Here is an 18,012-nt window from a genome sequence, read left to right on the forward strand (position 1 = left end):
CAAGGTTAACTTTGTCATAAGTCATGTTGATAGCTGGTACCCTTGATATGATGTGATCAGATCTTCCTCCCAATAACTTACAACTCTGAGAAAAAAATCAGAAAAACCCATAATGAGTGGCATTCTGCAAAATACCAAACCAATACTTCTCAGAACTGTCAAGGTCATCAAAAACAAGGCAGATCTGAGAAACTTCACAGACCAGAGGAAGCTTAGTAAACATAACTAAATGTAATACAAATAAATAAATTAAATATTAGCATTACAAGGAAAAAACAGTAGTAGCATGGGAAATTCACAACAGAAATGCAAATGGATAATAAAAATATAAATACATATTCAACTTGTCAGTAATCAAAATGCAAATTTAAATAACAAAAGCCAATGTTTGCCAATCAGTTTAGCAAAGATTTGGTTGTTTTGTTGTTGTTGTTGTTGTTAATACCTACTTTGGGGTTGGTAGAGGCCGGTCTGGGAACTCAGAGTGATACAACCTCTCTGGAGATAATTTGCTCAGTGCATATCAAAAATCTTTAGAATATGCAAACCTGACTCAGCATTTTCTCTTCTGTGAATTTATCCTAATTAAAGGACGACCTGTGGGAAGATTTTAGCAAAAGAATGTTTGCGGCATTGTTGATGAGAATGAACAATTGGAAGCAGTGTGATAAATGAGTAATTGTGACACTGATGTATGACAGTATTCTAGAGATGTTATTAAGTTCAAAAAGTTAAACCAGCATGTACAGCGTGATCCCTCCCCTGCTTTTTTTGGAAAAGGAAAAATATGTGGCATAGAAAAAGACTTGATATATGTATGTAAAACATTCATTATAATTATTTCTAGGTATTTGAATTGTGGATGATTCTTATTTTCTCCTGTATACTTTTATCTTATTCTTTAAATCTACTTCCCTTAGAAGTGTGAGTCAGTATAAGTCCTCTGGGAAACAAATTGGTAATACACATCAGACTCCTTAAAACAGTTGATATTCTTTCACCTACTAAAACCCTTCTTGGAGTTTATCATTAGAAAAGAATAAGAGAGAGACCCCTGGGTGGCTTAATCGGTTAAGCTCTTGATTTTTGCTCAGGTCATGATCTCAGAGTCGTGAGATCGAGCCCCATGCTGGGCTCTGCACTCAGTGCAGAGTCCGCTTGTCCCTCTCCCTCTGCTCCTCCCCCTGCTCGCTCTCTCTTCCTCAAATAAATAAATCAATAAAATCTTAAAAAAAAAAAAAAAAGAATGAGAGATTTGAGTGTAGAAGTGTTTACTACATAAGTTTTTTACATAATATTTATAATGGCAAAATATGGAGACTATGTAAACATCCATTTATAGGGAAATAAACCATGACACATGTACAGTGGAATATTGTGCATTCATGATTGTGTTTAGAGAATATTTGTTGAGGTCTGGTAATCCTGGTGTTCCTTTTTAGACTTCTGCTCAGAATGGCATCCGTGATCCTGATTCATTCCCCACGTACTTTGCTGTAGCCTCAAATAAGAAAATAAGGAATGGGTTCCTTCTACTATTTTTGTAAATAACAAAAATTAGTAAATTACTTTTTTTTCCCTAAAGCCATTCCCTCATGTATATTTTATTTGGCTTCCTCAGTTTCCATTTATTTGCTTTTTTTTTAAGGTTATGGGTGTTATGTGAGCCTTTTCACAGTTCTGTGCTGCCTGAAACGTTCTCCTCCCTGCTTTTACCTTGCTGACACGTCCTCATCTTCCAAGTTGCAGCTTAAATCTCACTCCTTCTGAGAGATCTTCCTAGAGCATCTTGTATAAAGGGCTCACGTGGAATACCCCTTCCCAGCTCTTCGATGCCCCTTGTTTCATTCCTAGCAGTGGACACAGTTGGTATTTTTGTATTTGTTTGCTTGTTTATAGTGTTTCCTCCATTAGACTGTAACTTCCTGGGGCTAGGGATTATATTTTTTTCCTTCCCCTACTTAAGGTTGGCATGTTGTAAACAGATGGTAAATATGTGTAGATTGAATGAACTAACTTAATTTTGCAGTTTTGACAACATCTCATTAAGAATTTATCATGTAATTTAATTGTTGTTATAATTTAGATTGTACCAAAATTATTCTTATAATACATTGATCTTACCTGTACTGGTCTTGATATTTTAATGTATTTTATGTAAGAATATACAGGTAGGAGGTTAGGTTAGACTCAAGAAGTAAGAGAAGCTCTTATAATAGAGGTGGACCTACTAATGGATGTGGAGGAGTGGGTGGACTAAAGAGATAAAGAAGAGGAGAAAGGCATTTTGGCCAAGACTGTTATATGTGTTTTTTTTAAAAGTAGACTTTATTTTGTCAGCAAAGTTTTAAGTTCATAGTAAAATTAAGTGGAAGGTACAGATTTCCCACATACCCTCTGTTCCCACTCCTACATGAGTTTTTGTTTTGTTTTTTCAATTTTTTTTATTATGGTAAAATATACATGACATAAAACATCATCCTAGTCATTTTTAAATATACATTCAGTGATACGGAATACGTTCATAGCGCTGTGCAACCATCATACAATTCATCTCCATAATTTTTCATCTTGTAAAACTTGAACTCTATTAAATAGTAACTCCCATTCTCCCTTCCCCCAGCCCCTGACAACTACCATTCTGCTTTATGTCTCTATGATTTTGACTACTCTAAGTAGTCATATAAGTAGAATCATACAGTATTTGTCTCTTTGTGACATAGCATACTATTCTTAAGGTTCATCAGAATTTTCTTCCTTTTTAAGATGGAATAATATTCCATTGTATGTATTTACTACATTTTGCTTATCATTTACCATCAGTGGACACATGGGTTTCTTCTATGTTTTAGCTGTTGCCAATAATGCTGCTATGAACAGGGAAGTACAAATATCCCTATAAGACCCTGCTTTCAATTCTTTTGGTTATATACCTGGAAGTGGAGTTGACCCAGCAGAATCATATGGTAATTGTGTTTTTAATTTTTTGAGGAGTCAACATTCTGATTTCCATAGTAGCTGTACCATTTTACATTGCATCAGCAGTGCACAAAGATTACAATTTCTCCACATTCTCATCAATGCTTATTTTCTGTTGTTTTGATATTAGCCATCTTAATGGTTATGAGGTGATCTCATTATAATTTTAATTTGCATTTCCCTAAAGATTAGTGATGAAATCCTTTCATGTGCATAATGGCCATTTGTATATTTTCTTTGGAGAAATGTCTATTCAGGTCCTTTGCCCATTTTTAAATCAGGTTGTTTGGATTTTTGTTGTGGTTGAGTTTTAGATAGAAAATAAGGTTTGATACCTTCTAAGGTAGAGGGTAAGGGGCCAAATTGAGGAAAATTTAAAGTACTGTTTTAAGTAGTTTGCTGTTCCTGTAGACCAGAGACTGTATTTTTTTTTTTTTAAGGTTTTATTTATTTGAGTGAGGGGATTGAGGGGAAGAGAGCGGAGGGGAGGGGCAGAGGGAGAGGGAGAAGCAGACTCCCCACTGAGTAGGGAGCCCGGTGCAGGACTCCATCCCGACCCTGGGATCATGTCCTGAGCTGAAGGCAGATGCTTAACCCTCTGAGCCACCCAGGTGCTCTAGACCAGAGATGTTTAATAGAACTTTCTGTGATGATGGAAATGTTTTGTATCTGTAAGCGGTTAGCCATATGTGGCTGTTGAGGACTTAACGTGTGTCTAGTGCAACTGGAAAAATCAATTTTTTAGTTTCATTTAACTTTAATCAGTTTAAATAGCCATGTATGTCTTAAGGCTACCACTATTTTTGATAGGGTAGTGAGGACGTCATCAAAAGTATTTCTTATTTCTTTTGTTTTTAAACTAGGGGAATGATGTGTGTTTTAGGGGAAAAAAACGAAACAATGTGGGCATTTGGATGGTGAGGAGGAAGCAAGAATAGAAAATCACTTTCTATTCTGGATGAACATAACTTTAACGAGAATGGAGAACATAGGAGGATGAGCTGGTTGTAATGCAGAAATTGACTTGAGATTGTGGAACATGGAGACAGAGATGTCCAATGGGCAATTGTAAATAAGAGTTTAGAGCAGAACAGAGAAGACTAGGGCTAGAAGTATAAATTTTCCTAGTCATCTATATAGTGGTGATAAAGCCATGGAAATAAGTAATACCCTTCAAAGAGGGAATATAAATCTTGAATAAAAAATCATCAAGGATGGATCCTTGAAAAATGTCTATATTTAAAGGTGGGAAGAAGAAAAGGATCACGTGAAGGTGAAGTTACTTTTACTGCATGATATATTTAAGAAACTATCACTTATCCATGCAAGTGGTAGCAGGAACTCTTTGCTTTAGCTGTAGTTCTCATCAGGATGATTAGACATTTTATTTCAAAATGTAAGTAAGTATAGGAAACTAGCATAGGTAATGTCCATCCCTCACAATATGGACCTGGCAGATACTTACTTTAACAGGAATGGGCAAATAAAAACTATGGTTGTGCTATCATAATATCACTTCTGCCTATAGAATCAGAAAGGTACCTGTAAAATATGGTTAGTACTTGGTCAGGTTACCGATAAGCATAGCAAACTCTAGTCTGAATAAATTAACTTATAAACCTGGGGGAATGAATACCTAGCCCCCTTTGGTATTTTCTAGATAACCAGTAGTTGTAAATAATATGACACTTAGTGGATTTTCTAAGTAAGATTAAGGAGAAATTGTTTGAGAGGACATACACAAGATGTATTTTGTTATGCCAGTAGGAAGACTCATAATTCCCCCAAAGTGTGTGATACAGTTGTAAAGGAACACAGAAGCTAGTGATGATGACGCTTGCCGAGAAGGGCTTGGAAGTAGATTGAAGGGCTGTGTAAGTGAAGAATTTGGGACCGGAGAAGGGGCGCTGGCAAGGAAGGCAAACATGGAGAAGGAAACATGGAAAAATAGGGATAGGCTTAAGGTCAGATTTATGGGGTAGACAGTAGGGAGCAGGTCGATTTGCTCCCTAACTCAGTGCCTGATACATTAGAAGTGCTCAGTAGTATTGGTTGAAGAAAGAATGAATGATGGTTAGGGAAAAGAAAAATCGCTCCTATAGGAACCATTCCTGGTGAGATCTTGCTTTGGCTCCACCTTATCTTACCCATTACTTGACCTCAGTCATCACATGTCTTCCTGACCTTGGGTTGCTGTTAGATTTTTTGTTAGAACACGTATTGAATGTGTGAATATTCCAGGTAGTGTGTATTTCAACTTGTAACCATTGTCCAGCTCTGGCAGTGGGATGGGGGAGGGAGGGATACTCTGCTATTTATAAGTATGATGAATGTATCTGAGTACTGAGAAGTTTAATTTCCTTTTGTTTTAAGACTATACCAGAGGGGCGCCTGGGTGGCTCAGTCAGTTAAGTGTCTGCCTTTAGCTCAGGTCATGACCTGAGGTCATGGGTCAAGCCCATGGGTCCTGGGATCAAGCCCCTTGTCAGGCTCTCTGCTCAGTGGGGAGCCTGCTTCTCCCTCTGCCACTCCCCCTGCTTGTCCTCCTGTGCTTGCTCTCTGTCCAAAAAAAAAAAAAAAACTATACTAGAGTAGGTGTGACCATATCTATCTAGCCCCTGAATGTTCTGGCCATGGGGGACATGTGCAGGCACTTCTGGCTGATTTGACAGGTTAGAGGTGTGCACTTATTTTCTGTGTGTGATTTATGGTAAGGCGACCAAGAATGAGCAGAAGCAGCAGAATTTAAAGTTATTTCCACATATACAAAACTGATGGGATGCCATGTAAATTTCCAAAATTCGTTTTTTATTCAAACTCCTCTGAAATCTGATAGTCCACGAAAACTTAGTGTATGGAATTTTAACTCAAATATAGTGACCTCACATCTGATAGTGAGAACAGATTTTAGAATCTGAAAAGATACAGGGCCATATAGGTTGTCTTTTCAATTTTAAGCTATTATATAATTGTAACCCAAGTTAATTAACACCCTTATGCATGTAAGTGTAATAGGTGGTACATAGTCTGTTTGCAAAGAAAAGTTTGACTAAGAAAAAGCTCTCTTTGATCTGTTTCACTCACATGTATCTGTTTGAATGTCTAATAGGCACTGTTTTAGACACTGAGGACACAACACTGAAGAAAGCACTAAATCTTTTCCCTCCTGAAGCTGTTGTCAAGACATACTTTCAGAGGGAACTATTTCAGATTAGGTGGTAACCAATCAAAAAAGGAAAGAGATATCTTAGTCTATCTAGGAGAGTTGCGTGTTCAGGGAACTGAAATATAAACAAATAAGCTCACTGAAGACAAGGATTTTTGTTTGGCTTTTGTCTGTTGTGTTCACTGCTATATCCTCAGAGCCCCAAGTAGTGCTTGGCTCATAATAGGCATTCAGTAAATATGTCATTGATGGAAGTGTTTATTGTTTCAAACTTGTATAATCACACACATGTACTTTATTAAATGTTTTTACATCTAGCTAGTTGAAAATTTTTTCTCAGTTACCTTATTTTTATATTTGTTACTTACTCTTAGTTTCTCCTCGTACCCACATATCAGGATGCAGGAAAAGCTTATTAATATTAATAATTAGTCATATGGTGATCTGATATTACAAAAGATAGCTTTGGAAAGGAACTTTAGAGGTCATCTTTTGTTTAGCTTCCTGCCTAGGCAAAACAGTAAAATGATTAGGTATGTATTTTTAATTAATCATTTAAAAAACTAGGACAACATAATGGGGTCCTCTTGAGAAAATGGAGAAAGGTGCTTAACCCTAGATATAAAGATACTAACCTGAAAAAATTTGGAACTTCTAACCGTGTGGGAAAGTGAAAAAAATCGAGCACAGCTAAGCTGCTCTTTGTTGATATCAGAAATGGACCTGTCATTCATTTTGGCATTGAAACATAGCCTCCTATCTCAGTGGGCAGGACCAGGACTTTTTTTTTTTCCTCCCAGAGAAGCTAGACAGTTATTACAGGTTGAAAAGCCCCGGCCAGTTTTTCAAGAGTTTCTCCTCCTTTTTAATTTTTTTCTTTTCCTTTTTTTTTTTTTTTCCTGAAACTTATGGTGCTTTTGCTCTGCTTTCAAGATGCATTAAGGTCTCCTGCTTTGAGACTGCTTTGGAGCCGGCAAATACCCTGACATGTACAATTCGAATTATGCAGATTTCATGAGTAAGTTTAATCTTATTTTTTTAGCTAGTTAAAATTCAAGTGATATTTAGAAAAGTGTTAGCTTGGAGTTAGCCATTTTATCATTTTACCACTTTTATTTTAAGCATATTTTTAAAACAAACTTTAATAAAGTAAGATTCTACACATTAAAAAGCCCCTTTGTCTCTTAAGACTTACACTTCCAGTTTCTTTTGAATGATCTTTGTTGCATTAGACAGTATTCATATGTCTTTTGAAAGCCAGTTACCTAAACGGTTTTCTTGAGCATCTTTTTAGTTTTATTGAGAAGTATTTTAAATTGAGCTTTTCTGAGCTCGATTGCTTATGTCTGACACAGTCTCAAGTTTCCACTGAATGGTAACAAAGACTGTAGAGTGTTGTTGGTACTGCAGTGAGAGGCATGCTTCTTTAGACCAGGTAAGAGAGATCATTTTGTTTCTTACTGCTGGGTGAGTTTTTACCGCGTTTATTTTATATTCTTCCAGCAGCAGCAATATTAAGTTGATAAATAGCCAAGAGCACGCTGAATTCAAGACGTCCTTGCTTGTTGCAGACAGGAAAACTACAGGGTATGGGGGTTGGGTTGGGCAGGGGGGAGGGGTAGAGTAAGCTTAGTTTATCACTCAGTTACTTATATAAATCAATTAAAATGTGAAAATAATTCTAGAGCTCAGTTTTCCTCATTCAAGAACTAGGAAAGCAGTTGAGGAAATGAATAGTTTTGAAGGTACTTCATAGTTAATTACTTGTGAATGCAATTCAAATGATAGTTTTTACTTTCATTTCTTTCTAGTAGTTAATAAAATAAGCTTTGCCCTTAACTATACATTTTTTTAATTTATGAAAACTTTTAAATTGTCAACAGCAAAATATGCTTCCTCAAGATCTTTGAAATAAGCCTGACACTTAAAAAAATATTTCAGCTTTTATAGCTGTTTCATTCCTTTTTTTCCTAGTACATTTTTCTTAAAAGTATTTGTGCTTTGAAAATGTCAGCTGTATTCTAATGAAGCTCAGGCATTGTTTGCTCATAAAGGGGCCGGTGCATTCCACTGCTTTATGGTTTATTATGAGGCACAGTGTGAGAGTGTGGGTGGCACCATTTGGTGTCTGCCTCTTGGGGTAGTGACTGCCATTATGTTAGTGTTGGATTGGCAAAGGAAATACAGCATGCAAGATCCTATATGAATCTGGAACCTGCGAAGAAAATCTTAACCCTAAATAACACTGAGTGAGCCTGAATGTGTGACAACTTGATTGAGTCGATCACTTCAAGTGTACTCTCGAAGTCTGCATTTGTTACAATTAATATTCTACCAGTCACATCTCTTGCTTTTTGATGTATATAACATGTACTCATTCTTTGAATTTTAATAAGGAAGTGAATGTTTCTATATAAATTATGACATTTTAAGTAGATACAGTAACATTTTAAATAATACATTTACTTAAAAAAGAGTTTTAAGGAACTTAGTGTGCGTGGGGAGGGGGAGTGAGAGAGGAGGTCAGGCAGAGAGCCTTTCTTTCAGTTAGGAAAGCCCTGATGAAGAAAAAAGCAACAGATGTTTCTTCTGTTACAATTGAGGTTGTTTTATTCAAAATTCACAGTAGCTGGAATGGGGAGGGGAGGTCATAAATCTGACTTAATCAGGGAATAAATAAAACTTAGTCATTTAAAATTTTTTCTTTTATACTTAGAATTTGAGAATCAGTAGAGTAATATACCTTTTGGAGAGGCTTTTTTTTTTTAATCTTAAAAAACTAATGTGTAATTAATAGAAATGTGAGAAAGTTAATTTTAGTGCATGTAAGTTATGGAAAAAATCATTAAATCCTACAGAATATTTGGAAAAAAGCCTAGCCATTATAAAATATATAAGGAATACTTAAGTTGCAAAAGTTTGTAATTGCACAATAGATACTAAGGCTCAAAATGAAATAGCATTATGAAACATTATTTGCATATAGTTTGAGATCCTTTTATCTTCAGTGAGAAGCATAAGACTTACTCCAAAAAGATGTTTGAATAAGAACTGTGAGAGAAATATTTTGAGTTTAATTGAAATGAACCTCTAAAAAGAAAGAAAGGAAGCTTTCTTTGGATTGGCTGCTAATGGACAGAGAAGAATGTTTATTTGTTGAAAAAAAGTAGCAAAGGAAGAACTTGGAAGCAATATGCATGTAATGAAAGCAGTGAAAATTTTAAAAAATAATTTCTTAATCTATGGAATTCATAACGAGCAAAAACCGTTCCTTTTACAAGTAACAAAGAGAAGTTCTGTGCTGTTGTATAGTGTGCATTTATACACATTACAACTTTACGCATTTCTTAAAGTTCGCTCTTGAAAAACCGATGCTGAGCACCAGATATTTCACATATAAGGCACTTAGTAAAAATTCACCATACCCTACACTGTAAAATTAGTAAGAACAGATAACAGCCAAAAAATTCTGTAAACCATAGTTCAAAATTTGTGTAAGGAACAAATATTAAACGGTTTTTTAAATGTTTAATTGGCCTAAAGCGAAGACAGGAAAAGATGCCACCATTCAAGGAGATTATTAAAAATTTATCTTGCTCTTTACTTGGATCTGTCTGCTTCTCTGAAAATTTTCTTTGTTTCACATAATGACAGAATTTAGAGATTTTGAAGCTTTGTCTTCATTGTTCATCTGTTCATAAAACAGATCATTGTTTTAATTAAGATTACAATAAGATTCTAAAATTGATCTTCATACATTTTGCTTTTTTAAGAAGAGCAGTAGGTAGCAGTTGAGGTTTTTTTTCTTTCTAAGATAAGTAAAATAACTTACGTGGAGTTTAAAATGGATTTATAAGGGTGCCTGGGTAGCCCAGTCAGTTAAGTGTCTGAGTCTTGATTTTGGCTCAGGTCATGATCTCAGGGTTGTGAGATGGAGACCCACATCAGGCATAGAGCCTCCGTAAGATTCTCTGTCTCCTTCTCCCCCTAGCCCCTCCTCAAAAAAATGGATTTACAAACTATAGGCCTGACTAAAGTAAAAATTTTTACAATTTTCATCGAAGTATATATAAGCTTGATGAAAGAGATAGCCCTAAAAAACATTTGATGGCCCCACATATGATCTATGACAACATCCTAGATTGTAGTTATCAAAAATTGTGTCATGATTATAAATGTAGGCATGACAGATCATTTAATAGCATCAGCAACAACAGTACAGAAATCTTTGAGTCTGTTAACCCTTCAAATCAGGAGTAATATACTGAAAGACTTTTGGAGTGGGATACCTATAGTTTTCACCTTGTGTGTATGAACTCTTTAGCACAGAGTCCGTGGGAATCTGAGCCTTACCTATTCATAGTTTTCCAAGTTAAAATACCCAGAGAGTGACTAATGTAGACATTCTCTCTGCCTTACATATAAATGTGTGCAATTAGAAACAACAGCAACCTAAAAATCTCTCATTTTTGAGGTGTGGAGGTCAGAGGGAAGATTTGCCTGATGCCTATATTTTTCTGAAAAGAAAATCTACATTGTTGTTTAGGAACAGATAAAAGAGTATGAATATTGTGCTTTAAGTACATTATGAGTTAACTCTTGCGAAAGGATCCAGGAACCTATCATGTAATAACAGCCTTACTTCTTTCTACCAAGTTTCAAGCAACCATTTTGTAAATGAACTTTTGGATCTTGACTCTAAAGTTGGAGACCATCAGTAGGGGGCTTGGTTTTTGGCACTTTGCTCACTTATGGTACAAAGTTTGTCACTCTCTTGGGAATGTCTCTGACAGAAAAATGAAGAGACTGCTAACTGACCACTTACGGTGTGCCAAGTAGACCCAGGGAACTTAGGTATAAAAGTTTGCAAAATCTTTTTTTTTTTTTTTGAAAAATCTTTTAATGGATAAGATTTTAATTAAAAGATTTTTGTTGATATTGATGTCTAATTTTAAGATTTCTTGCTTTTCAAAATATGATTTAGATGTAGCTTTAGTAATAGTTCTCAAATGGAACATACTGTTGAAATAAGATTATGGATCATTGCAACTTTGAGTATAGTATTATGGAATTCAGTGATCCCCTTTCTCATTTGCTAGGGAAAAGAACTGCTTTGAAACTAATTCATGGGTGGTCTTTGGTCTTTTTGAGTTTAAGTGTCCTAAAGTTTTAAATTTATTTTAAGAATGCAATTTTTAAATTGTAGGTCTGTCTACAGTCATTGCCATCTTTTATAAATATTAGAAAAATCTCTCTCCTTACTGTAAATTTTTTTTAAAGATTTTATTTATTTATTTGAGAGAGGGAGAGAGTGACCACTCATGAGAGAGCACAAGCAGGGGGAGCAGCAATGGGAGAGGGAGAACAGGCTCTTGGCTGAGCAGGGAGCCTGATGTGGGGCTTGATCGCAGGACCCCGGGGTTCATGACCTGAGCCGAAGGCAGACACTTAATCGACTGAGCCACCCAGGTGCCCCTTCACTATAAATTTTAAATGATTTATGTCTTAACATAGTCTGGGGCAGGTTACCATCTTAGAGGGGTTGTGGGCTTCTTCACGAGGATGATTTCCAATTAAGTGTACTTGGTATTCTAATACTCTTAAATTCTGATCTTGTGGTTGCACCCAGCTGCCTTGATCTACTCTAGCCATTCGGCGGCTGTTGGTACGAGATAAAATGTGCTCTTTTCCACTCACTCTTTTACTAGGCATGCACACGGTGTCTGTGTGCCATCTGGTGGGTGTACTGGCTGTAGTGATGGTGCTGGAAGTAGGGGTTGAATGTAGGCTAAACACTGAAAAGATATAACATGTAAAAACAAGCGACTGTAGAAGTAAGGGTCACTCAGCCCATTCTTTTTTAAAAATTTAGAAAGAGATTAAGTGTAATGGAAAGAGTCTGTTTACACTCCATTACTTCCTTAACTTGAACAAAGAGAAAAAGGGACCTTAAAGCAGTCTTCCCCAGTCTTGACTGATCCTAAGAGTCATCTGAGGCACTTGTTAAAAATAGGCATTCCCACCTAGATTTTGAGTCTTTGAATGTTGAGTGGAGCCCAGGAATGTGCATTTTGAATAAGAGGGACACTACTTCCCCGCCGCCACCCCCCACCCCCTTTATATCTTATGACCAGGCACATTTGGGAAGAATTGCTATGAAGGATTTGAAGAGCCAAGTTGTCTGAGACCATATGGTAAACTAATTCAAGTATTAATCAGAAGATATATTGTCCAAAAAATGGGAAATACTAATTCAGCAGGTAGAAGAGAAACGAGAAAGTTAAGATTTAAAGGTTTTCTTTACTGAGCAAGATAATAGAAAAAGGACAAAATGACATGTTTTAACTAAAGATAAAGAAGCCAGTGAAAAAGCAATAGAATCAAACCTGTAGGTGAGACATATTTTTGGACAGACATTCAAAAAATATTGAAAGGAAGAGGTACTATAAAGAAAACCTAGTGAGAATGGATTAAATGATTTCTAAGATTTTTTAGCTTTGAGGTTTGATGAACTAAATGAAAACAACGATAATATTCCAGATGCCAGAGCTTGAATTAAGGAGCTCATTTAAGAAATGAAGAGGTGCTGTTTAAATTCTGGCATATGGGAAGATGAAGAAAGAATTTTTTTTTCTCCTTTCAAAGTGAAGAATTCAGGGCATTTATGGTTTTAGATACCAGAGAAACAGAAAACTAGCTAATTATTTTAAAAGGTATCCTCCATGTAAAAATGCTTATCAAAGCCAGAACAGATTTGATCCTACTAGCGAGAGTATGTAGAAGAGACTGACAGAAAGATTTATTAACCCATTTAAGAGTATGCCCTTAGGGCTAAGAGCCTGTTTGTTGTTGTGGCCATTTCAGGGTTCTTGGTTTTGTTCATGGAAAGCCTTTCTTTGGTTCAGGGAAAGATCCTGGTCAGGTGGTCCATTTAGGGGAATCCTAGAAGTCCTGTGTTCTGACAGCTGCAAAAACAGCTAGGCTTTTCTTCCATGCCTATGCTATGTAGTTATGTGCATTTCGGATCTTCTGTCCTTTTCTATGTACTATAGACTGCTTGAATTCCATTGTAGAACCAAATATGGAGAGGGAGGTTCTAGAGGCCACTTTAACCATGAAAGTTTGGAGATGTTCAGAACTTTTTTTTTCAAGATTTTATTCATTATTTAAGAGAGAGAGCAAAACAGAGAGCACAAGCAGGGGGTGGGTGCAGAGGGGCAGCGGGAGAGGGAGAAGCAGACTCCTTTCTGAGCAGGGAGCCCGACTCGGGGCTCAGTCCCAGGACCCTGAGATCATGACCTGAGCCAAAGGCAGACACTTAACCAATTGAGCCACCCAGGCGCCCAATATTAGGAACTTTTATCTTCTCACACCTCCCGTTTGTAGTGATGTCGTGGTTATGGTTATGTAGATATGCTCTGTTTTACTTATCTTGCAGGTTTGGCATTTCCAGTTGGATATGCTGCCTTTTCAAATTAATTATGTGTTATTAATGTGTTTTACTTATGCAGATAGTACATTGAACTATTGAGCCTGAGTTATTTGTCAAATAAAGGTGATAAATATCCTCTGAGCCATCCGTATTGTTTCTGTCTAGTCCACTCTTCAGTGACATACATTGCTTTCTAGATGGCTGGCTGAAATTAGAAATAGTCTTAAGGTGTGGAATCTTTTTTCTTTGCAAAATGAATTGACCTGTGACTTGACCTCATTAGTACTTTATTTGAAACCAATTGATAGTCCTTTACAGCACTTATTAACAAATAGTTAAAAGGCTAATACAGAAAGGAAAGAAATGCTTGACACTCCTGTTCTGACTCTGCTTCTTCTCTGGCGCAAACGTTAATCACAAATGAAATAAAAGCATGTGATACTGTCACATAAATAGGCAGATCTGTGGAGCAGAATAGAAATTGACCCAAATAAGTAAATGATCAAGGTAGCACTACATAAGCAGCATGGGGGGGAGGGAGTAGACTATTCATTAAAAATAGCCATCTGAGGGGGGTGCCTGGGTGGCTCAGTCAATTAAGTATCTGCCTTCAGCTCAGGTCATGATCTCAGGGTCCTGGGATGGAGCCCCGTGTCGGGAGTCTGCTTGTCCCTCTTCCCTCTGCCCCTCCCTCATGTGCTCACACGCACTCTCTCTCTCTCACACAAATAAATAAAATATTTTTTTAAAAAGTAGCCATTTGAGGAAAAAAATTGGATCTTTTATTTCTCACATCAAATAAATTCCGGGTGAGTCAAGGATGTAAAATTTAAAATGAAGGCATTAAGGTATTATAAGAAAACACGGGGGAGGGGCGCCTGGGCAGCTCAGTCGTTAAGTGTCTGCCTTCGGCTCAGGGTGTGATTCCAGAGTCCTGGGATCGAGCCCCGCATCAGGCTCCTCTGCTGGGAGCCTGCTTCTTCCTCTCTCACTCCCCCTGCTTGTGTTCCCTCTCTTGCTGTCTCTCCCTCTCTGTCAAATAAATAAAAATAAAATCTTTAAAAAAAAAAAAAAAGAAAGAAAACACGGGGGATGTTTAATACAGTCTTAGTATATAACTAATGATAGCTAATTTGGAAGAACAGCATAGCCAACAGGAAATACCAAACCTGTAAGATAAGTAAAATGTAGCATGTCTGTATATAATGTGCACTTCCAAGAAAGGGAATAAAAATAAATAAATAAACTTTGCAGTTACTCTGACCTTTGTATTTATATTTAAACATACTTAACAGACCTTCTTGTGTATGACACAAAAGTCACAAAAGAAAAGAATTACTATAAAATTGACTACAATCTTGGGGCACCTGGGTGGCTAAGTCAGTTAAGCATCTGACTCTTGATTTCGGTTCCAGTCAGTATCAGGATTGTGGGATTGAGCCCCAAGTTGGGCTCTGTGCTGAGTGTGGAACCTGCTTAGGATTTTCTCTCTCCCTCTGCCCTTTCACTCCCCTCCCCCCCTCACTCTCACTGTCTCTTCTAAAAAAACAAACAAACAAGCTACATTCTTTAAAAATGTGCAAAGAAAATCATATATAAAAGCAAAAGGCAGATATCAAATTGGGAAAAATATTTGCATCAGGCATAACAAAGAATATACTTATTTTTTTCAATATTTAAAGAGGATCTACCAATAAAAAAATCACCAACAGCCAATAGAAAGGTGGGCATAATTTTCAGGAATGAAAATTTAAATGCCTAAAGCAAAACATGTGAGCCTTATTCATTATAATAAATTAAAACCAAAATAAAATGAGAAACTGTTTTTAACCTAAAAGTTGACAAAGTTCGATTAACACACTGAGATGGTAAGGATGTGTGGAATGGGCATTTTTATACATTTCTGTATGGAGGGTGAATCGGTGCAGTCATTTGGCACAACCAGTATGAGTAAAGACATGACCAATCATTGCAGTATTATTTGTAGTAATAAAAAATATTATTAATAATGTTTGTAATATTAAAAGCTTTTCTGTTACTAAGGGATTGATAAATAAACTTGTAGATCCATAGAAAGTAATACTATGTGGTTAGTAAAGTAAATATTGCAATAAAACTATATATACAGGTATGGAAAGACATCTAAGATAGTTACAGTATTAGTGGGAAAAAAGCAACATGCAAACCGATACAGTATTCAACTATATGTGAAGGAAAAAAGAACATTTATGCATATATGTTTGTATAGTTAGAATCTTTCTGGAAGGTTATATACAACCTGGCACCAGTAGCCATCACCGGGGAAGGGTTAGGTGGTGGTTGGAGATAGGAGACTTAGTTTTCACAATGTGCTTCCATCCAGACATTCATGTATTCATTCATGTATTCTTTTTCATGCGACAGTATTTGTTGAACTTTGCTGTGTCTCAGGCAGGGTGTGCTAGGTTCTGGAGATACAGCAATAGATGAGAATGAAGCCCCTGTCCTTATGGAACTTAAATTCTGAGAGTGGGTGGGCTGTGGACAGATAATAATCCCCTAAGCAGGTAAATATTAATATGCAATATATCACATAGATGTAAGTACTCTGGTGAAAAATCATAGTAAATTAGGAAGTGCTTATATAGAGTGGTCAGCATCTTTGATGTTATGACCAAGCCAGAGACTAGAAGGAAGCTAGGGAATAAGGCAAGTAAATATCTGAGGGAAGAAAGCCAAAGGATTGTATGATCTATAATTAGCCTCTTACTAGTAAGTACAAAATTGCCTAGGTCATTTTTTCCCATTTTTTGTTAAGGTATTATTTGCATGTAGTAGAGCCTAACCCCTTTAGCCCAGAGTTGTACGACTTCGACAAACACCTGCGCCACCACAAACTAGGTCATTTTCTAACTATTTAGGGCTGAAGGTTATCTTTTCCTTTGAAGTTGAACCCTCTGTGTGTGTGGGATATACCACTATTTCTGATTTGAGATATTTATAAACCTTTAAAATAGGCATGCTCTTTCTTAGAGTAAGTTATTAATTTGGTTCTTCTAGGAGGATGTGATATAGGCTTGTGTGAAGGTTTTTCCAAAAACTAATTCAGGCCAAAAAACATTTTTTTTTCCAGAAAGTCAGTACTGTGAAAAAATAACTTATACTGGCATCATGTAGACAAACCACAGTTATTTCACTGAATTTTTCATTTTAATTGGACATATTGAAGGTGACTAACTGGAACTGGAACCCCTTTTAAGAATTATGAGTGAAAGAAATCTTTGGTGTCTAGACAATTCTAATGGAAAACAGAAAGATTCTAATTACTCAGAAAATTGAAATAAAATTTTGAGCCAAAATTGTGTGCCTGTGCCAAGATTTGGCTAAGTTTTTAGCTCTTTTTCCAAGCTACTTCCCTAGGTGATTGATCTCATTTAGTTAATGTAGGGAATTGCCAAAGCCCAAATCAAGGCAGGTCTTTAAATTTTTGTTTTTAATAAATACACCAACTGCCAGGAATTGGCTTCTGGACAGTGTCAAGCCCCTGTTGCCAAGAAGCTATGAATTAAAGCCAGGTACTTAGGAAAAATTCTTTAGACTTGGTTCGGTTTACTTCTCTTAACCTGGCTGAAATGTTGGGATACTGAATGTTTATAACCTATTTAAATATGTCCTTTTGAGTCGAAAAAGTTCTGTTTCTGCTGTTGAACCTAGTTGATTTGATGAAAGTAAACAATGTCTAAATTCATGGCTTTTATTTCTGGATGTTATAATTATTGAAATCCCAGTGGAGCCCCTTTAACTACTTCCAAAGCGGATTTCATTTTTACTAATTACAAAACACAGATACCTCATTTATAGATTTTTATCTTGTTTCAACAGCTGTGACTGATTCTCATGCTCCTTCCCTTCCCCCCTCCCTCCCTCCCTCTCTCTCTTTTCCTTCCAGAATGGCAATAGCTTTTTAAATTATAAAACAAGCACTTGCATGTTCATAAGCTCTTTTTCCAAGTAATAATAAAGTATAAAACAAGTAAAACATTTCTCCATACTACTCGCCAGAGCTAATGTCTCTTACATTTGTTGTTTATCTTGCCATACTTTTTATGCTTATATAACTTATGATGAACATGTAGTTTTTAGGTAAATGGAATCATACTAATCATAGCCTCTTATAATGGGAACATTTTTCCATTGCAGATACATACTTATAATTCTGTTTTAGGGACTGTGTAATATTCCATCACACACATGTACCAAAAGATGTTTATACACTTAAACTGTTTCTAGGTTTTTGCCTTTATCTATAATGTTGCAATTGTAGGACACGTGTAATTGTTCTCATCTGCTTGGTTTATTAGGATGTATATCCAGCAGAGGAATTGCTGGTCAGAGGGTAGTGCCATTATTGGGAATTAATTGTGATGTTGATGCAGAGGCCAGGGATCAGCTTGCC

The 18,012-nt window shown here is 36.3% G+C and overlaps 1 protein-coding gene across 10 annotated transcripts in view; it reads left to right on the forward strand.

Annotated features, from left to right (window-relative positions):
• Positions 1-18,012, forward strand: part of TFDP2 (transcription factor Dp-2) — a 179,645-nt gene that overhangs the window by 97,311 nt on the left and 64,322 nt on the right. For 2 of the 10 annotated variants that reach the window (XM_040636728.1, XM_040636725.1), the window contains exon 1: positions 7,473-7,580. The exons of 6 other annotated variants lie outside the window; for them this stretch is intronic. Coding sequence is in view for 2 of the 4 variants with exons in the window: in XM_040636724.1 (XP_040492658.1) it covers positions 7,133-7,163 (31 nt within the window). In the remaining 2 variants the exon portion in view is untranslated. Of the gene's footprint in view, positions 1-6,969; positions 7,164-7,472; positions 7,581-18,012 lie in introns of those variants that run through there. 2 more of the 10 variants (XM_040636724.1, XM_008707774.2) reach the window with 2 other exon arrangements.

This window comes from Ursus maritimus, unplaced genomic scaffold, assembly GCF_017311325.1.
Source record: "Ursus maritimus isolate PB19 unplaced genomic scaffold, ASM1731132v1 scaffold_20, whole genome shotgun sequence".
NCBI classification, from domain to species: Eukaryota; Metazoa; Chordata; class Mammalia; order Carnivora; family Ursidae; genus Ursus; species Ursus maritimus.